This window comes from Alligator sinensis, unplaced genomic scaffold, assembly GCF_000455745.1.
Source record: "Alligator sinensis unplaced genomic scaffold, ASM45574v1 scaffold1278_1, whole genome shotgun sequence".
Lineage (NCBI taxonomy): Eukaryota > Metazoa > Chordata > Crocodylia > Alligatoridae > Alligator > Alligator sinensis.
In genome coordinates, this window is record NW_005843297.1 from 111,746 (window position 1) to 117,725 (window position 5,980).

Here is a 5,980-nt window from a genome sequence, read left to right on the forward strand (position 1 = left end):
AGGCGCGAGACGGCGGGTCGCCGGCGCTGAGCAGCAGGGTGACGGTGCGCCTGTTCATCCTGGACCGGAACGACAACGCGCCCGAGATCCTGTACCCAGCGCCGGGCCCCGGAAACACGTTGTCTTGAAGGCCACAGGCGACTTCTCCCTCTCCTTTGTCATCTCGGGCTCATGTTTTCATTAGAGCCATCACTGTACAGGGCTGGAAATCTTCGGGGACATGCTGGACGTTATTAGTAGATGTTAAGAGTTATGAGTCCAAAAAGATGACAAAGCCAGTAGGGAAATCCAGATCACCCGAGCGAGGGACTAACATAAGAGGGATGGGGGTGAGGAGGGGAACAACTAGGTTACAGAAAATACAAGGTTAGCCATCTAGGGGTTGCCATGCCGAGAGAGAAAGAAGATGGATATACACAAACCCATACAATGGTCCGCAATGATGGAGGAAGTAGGTTGAAGAAAGTTTCTCAGTCCATATAGAGTCTCATCCTGGGGGTCCTCTTCGGGTGCAGTGGGGTGCTCTGTTGCTGAAGGTTCTTCTCAAAGTGAAGTCCATCAGGTGCAGTGGGGGGTTCAGGTGGTCCCCTCTGGGTCTGGCCCCGTGGCAGTCAGTCTGGTGGGGTCTGTGTACTGGCGGTGGCCTGTGATGTGCTCCACAAAGGTGTCACAGGACCAGTAGATCATGTGGGACACCATGAGGCAGCATATCAGCTTGGCCTAGCGGCAGGATGCACTCGTTGCTGGGGTCCCAGGCTCTGAGTGTTCCCACTATAAGCACATCAACCATCACGTCGTAGCCATGGGCTCTTATGATGTTAGCCAGCGTGGAGTACTTCCTCCGCTTGTGAGCCGGGGCATCGGTGAAGGCTTGGTGCTGGTTCTCAGAGGGGATGGTCGTGTCCACAATTATGATCTTCTTGGCCTCTTCATTCATGGTCATGATGGTGGGGCGCATCTGGCTCTTGCAGCCTAGGACCCTGCGGTTCACAGAGATCTCCCCCGCTGCGGCCGGGATGGCCCTCACCAGGTGGCCCTGGACAGAGTTGTGGCAGAGCTGCCAGGCTCTGGCGTGTGGCCTGCAGCTGCACAGCATGTGGGGGAGGGTCTCTGCTGAGTAGCCACAATATCAGCAGCTCCTGTCCCAGTGGCCAAAGTGGATGTCCATCAGCATCAGCGCGTCTTGTCCCAGTGGCCAAAGTGGCCCCGTTCAGAGGCAGGCAGTTGTGGAGGAGAAAGCACAAGTCTGCAAAGCTGAGCATGAAGCGGTTGCTGGTGTCCCACTTCAAAGAGACGTCGAAGACCTTGCCCTGGTTGGGCTTGGCCCTCAGGTCACAGGCGTATTTGCTGCAGATGGCATCCTTCAGGAACCTCTTCAGGAAGGTCCTCACGCGGGGCATCATGATGACACAGTCGGCATGTGGGGCTGGTTGCAGGGAGACTCCCAGCTCCCCGCACTCCTCGGTCCAAATCCAGGCACAGCCGATGCACTTCCCGAGGCAGTGAGTGGAGTTGCGGGCTTGGCTCCACAGTGAGGCAAAGTCCCCACCATATCTGCCAAACTTGTCCTCCAGCGAGTCGCTAAGGAAGGTGGCCAAGTCACATCTGGTTGGTTGCCTTACGATCCTCTTGTGGGTGGTCTCCTCGAGGGTGTTGGGGTGATGATACTTACTCTCGGGTCCGGGCAGGTCAGGAGGCGGAAGGCGTGGGTGACCACCGCAATGTCACAGAGATTTGCACACGTCCAAAATACATTTGGGAAGGTCACTACTTCTAGACGTCGCCTGCTTTTGTGAAATTAGTATATTTCAGTGCCCAATATAGTTAATTGCAGAAAAGCCTTATTTTTATATTTGTATTATTGGAAACGTTGCCTCTATGGAATGATAAACCGGGTGCAACAAAAACTTTTCCTTTAACGTATTTGAAATTTCTACGGTTCCTTGACCCCTTTTTTCAAGGCATGGGGCAACATTTTCATTTCAGATACACAATTGTATATGCTAAAAAGCTGGATACATTCTCGGTGTCAACTGCAGCAAATCAGAAATATTATTTCAGTCTACAGAGTGAGGTATACCACAATTGGGAATACCAATATGATACTCAAGAAGACAAAGTAATTATGTATATGTTTACCGGAAGAGAGAATCCTCAATCAAAAATGTTTCAGGTAGTGGATATAAAATAATCTCAGAATTATTCCTTCTTTCTTTTGTGTCCTCCTTTTTGTAAATAACAATGACTCCTGCAACAAGGGACTTTCTGTATTATGCTTCACTTAAATTGCACAAACATACAGTTTAAGACAGTGCTACCCAGATATGCACACCGGTACTGCTACATTTCATTGGTGCCTTGTTCTCATTCTTCTGCCTACACTTTATCGTAATATTATCACTATGTAGCCATAAGTAAGTTAGCATTCGTATTTAAAGGGAAGAAACGCCGAAATACTCCATTGAGGAACTTCACTGCTTTCTGCGAGGATGCGATCAAACACGAGAAAGATGTGAACTGTGGTCGTCTCCAGAAGAAAAAGATATGGACAAATATGAAAGATGTAGGGAACAGGGCGATAACAATAAGCCCAACATAACAGACTCACTCAAACTTACATGAACCTTTAGGGATATATACCATAACGAGGGGGAAAAATAATAAGTATTATTTCAGCTTTTTAGAGAACTCAGATATACAGAAAGAAACTCACCAGAATAAAAATCTGATTTCCCTCATTGTTCTTTAAATAATCAGAAGCTAACAGAGGGTCCATCTTCTCCCCGACCGGGCTGAGACAGGGTTTCTGCAGAGCTGGGTGGACCGAAACTCTGGAGCTTGCAGTAAGAGAGACTTCCTGGGAGTAAGTGATTTTTTTTTTCTCAGCTCAACCCTAAAGTGCTCTCTGTGACATTTTCTAAGCCATTCAGGTCCGTATTTTTTAACGTGGATACTCCAAGAAAAATTAAATACTTAACTACAAAAAAACAAACGGGTTGGTGTTCAGTGAAGTGCAAAGAGGCTTCATTTGGAGTTGAATGGGATTTTTTCTAGCTCCCAGCTGTGAAAATTAGAGGTTTATTAGATGGAGTAAATAAAGACTGTGTGTAAATTTGCACAATCCAAGTTTTAAAAAAGTTGCCGCATGTACCTCTTGTCTGACCTGTCCCATTTTTAAAGTGGGGATAATATGTTTTTTTTCTATGTTGACAGGACTTGTTTAAGACTTGGACTCAAAGAATAAAGAATATAGGGACAAGGCTGGAAAAGTCATGGGTAGGTCGGGTAGCTCTCTGCTCAAGGCAGGATCATTACTGTGCAAGCCATCCCCAGAAAAAAAAAACAACATTATCCCAGTACAACATAAAAGTATTTTGGATCTAACTGAAAAGCCATAGAAGTAAGTGGAAAGAAATCTCTCAACTGCCTTCAGTGTGTTTCTTATCCTTTCAAGGGTTCCTAAACCCTTTCAAATACTAGCCAAGAGGTACTACTTACAAGTGACGGATAAGGAAGGCAGTTAATCAAACAAAGAATAATAACAAAAAAATATGGCTAGGTCGTTTTTTCTCCAGATGTATTCAATAATTCAGGTCAGATTCTCAAGAGGAGGATACATAGGGAACAGATTGGAATCGTTTTGAGAGAATGATTAGGTTATTCTCAAATAAGAAAATCACCCGGAACCGTGACTACCTAGAGGATCAGTCCGAAAGTAATGCCTCCTTTTATCTTTTGAGTAAACCATGGACATGGAGAGTGTTCTTTTGTTGACTTTGTTGGGCTTTTTGCATACTGTGTTTCATTTTATTCCGGATTTTGCCATCGGCGTCAGAACTAACTGTGGCTTCCTTAGGCAAAAGAGGCATATATGAAGTGCTGCTTCTGCACAAAAAATGCTCACCCACACACCAGCTTGTGCACTAGAGAGGAAGTCTCAACCTTTGGACAGACTGTGGTATCCCCATTCTCCATACAGCTCAGGGTGAAGGGCAGATTATGGGGCAGCCTTTTCAGGATGATACTGAAGTGACTGAGGTTGTCACAGTGGCTGTGGAACAAGGACAAAGACTTCTACAATACTGAGATACATGCCCTTATTCACCACCAGGAAATGGCCAATGATGGAGAAGACTATGCTGAAAAATAGCATCTCATCAGTGACTATATACATATTTTCCATTCGAGTTTAATCTTTTTTCAATAATATTTGTTCGAGGAAAAAAAAAACAGGAGACATCATTTTCTTACTGACCCTGGTAGACATAATCTCCATAGGCTATTACCACTACTAGAAACAGAGAATATATATACTCTGTTTACAGCACAATATCAACTCAAAAATATTTTATCTACTGGTTAGTAACCATGTTACTATACTTAATTGAAGAAATTATTTTTTTCCTACAAAGAACTATGAAAATACTTTTTAAAATAGTACCTATTAAAACAATATAGTTTGTTTTATAAAGTTCATCCAATCCTTTAACTCGGACAAAGCTTAACAGAACACAAGTAAAATACAGGCAGATACTATTACTTTTTAAAAAGATGATATAGACTTTCTGTTAGTGTCCGAATTTTGTAATTTTGATATTTGCAGTATATAACAATAAAACATATTACACATGTCTATGGCATAGAATAAATTTTGTGTGATCCCCCCAGTTCTTTCTCTGAAAGCTGGAACATGCACATTTATAAGCACATTATTCTGTAATTGTCGTTCCTATTTTAATATGAAGACTGCACTTTCTAAGTACTTGTTTCTGTGCATGCCAAATTGAAGGAAATGATGAAAATTCCATGGTAACACACAAAACTAAAAAGGAAATAAAAACTTGTATATTTTCCAAAAAGAATGGGTAGTAAATAAACTCAAATATGATTATTCAAATGAGATCTGTTCAGAAGCAACACCGCACAATTTTCTTTTCTCACACCAGCACTACTGCTCCTTTTTTCTCACTGTACACTTCCAGTTAAAAGCAAAAGGGCCCAAAGATTATACCTGCCATCCACTAAGGGCCTGTCCTCTAGGATCAGAGAATTATAGGTTGATAATCATTAAAGATAAACAGCATACACTTTTTTCAAATAAAATAAAGTAAATCTTATGGCCTAATTCGACGAAGCTCATGCATACAAGATTTGCTTAATGACACTGTCATACCTAACAGCTGTATAATGAGTAAAAACAACTACTCAAACCACTCAAAAAGTAGGAAAGATACTGTTTTGGAAACCTAGATTAATTAGGGCAGAAACGAATGATATTATTTAATGGACATGAAGATCATCCTTTAAATTAAAATATTAAAAAGGAAAGATCACTCTCTGGGCTAAGGAAGGGCTGCAATACCATCAGTAAAACTGACTTCGAAAGAAACATAATATATCAAGCGCTCTACATAACACATTTATATGGCTCAAAAAATAGAGTAGCTTCTAATAGCAATTGACTAAAAATATTTCACAGAACAGATATTTAAACTCCCATTGGAATTCCATCTCCTCTTCCCACAACTCCTATGGAAGTTTTTTCCAACACCTCGTCAACCCATGTATTCCTATGAGAGGTTTTGCTGACAAGAAGTCAACCCGTTCCTTCCAATGGGAGTATATTCATAGGATAATTTTAAAAAAGTATTTAAAAAGTGAAAAATCCTTCTTGTTCCTAGGCACAAATGCATGCACTGTACTCTGCCAAACTGGCCATGCTGAAGTCAAGCTATAACATGCAGTGATTTCAAAGCATCAAAGGCTTTCTTCTTTCCATTCCATTCATTAAATATAAATTTAGACACTAACAATGATCCGAAAGACAGAAACACCAGAATGTAAACAAGGGCAACAGAATACAAAAACGTCGGCTCACCTGCAGCGCGGCCTGGTCCCCCTCACACACCTTAAAATCCTCAACCAGCGGGGCAGGCTCCTTGCCCTGTCCCGCCGGCGGCCGAGGCAGGGTGCCGGGCGA

General features: G+C 42.9%; 1 protein-coding gene across 1 annotated transcript in view; it reads right to left on the minus strand.

Annotated features, from left to right (window-relative positions):
- Positions 1 to 667: 667 nt before the first annotated feature.
- The window catches only part of LOC106723199 (protocadherin gamma-A4-like), a 7,527-nt gene continuing 2,214 nt past the window's right edge, over positions 668 to 5,980 (minus strand). The window contains exons 2-3 of the mRNA XM_014527090.1: positions 1,197 to 1,581; positions 668 to 1,036 (exon numbers count right to left, since the gene is read on the minus strand). Of these exons, the coding sequence (XP_014382576.1) occupies positions 668 to 1,036; positions 1,197 to 1,581 (754 nt within the window). The remainder of the gene's footprint in view (positions 1,037 to 1,196; positions 1,582 to 5,980) is intronic.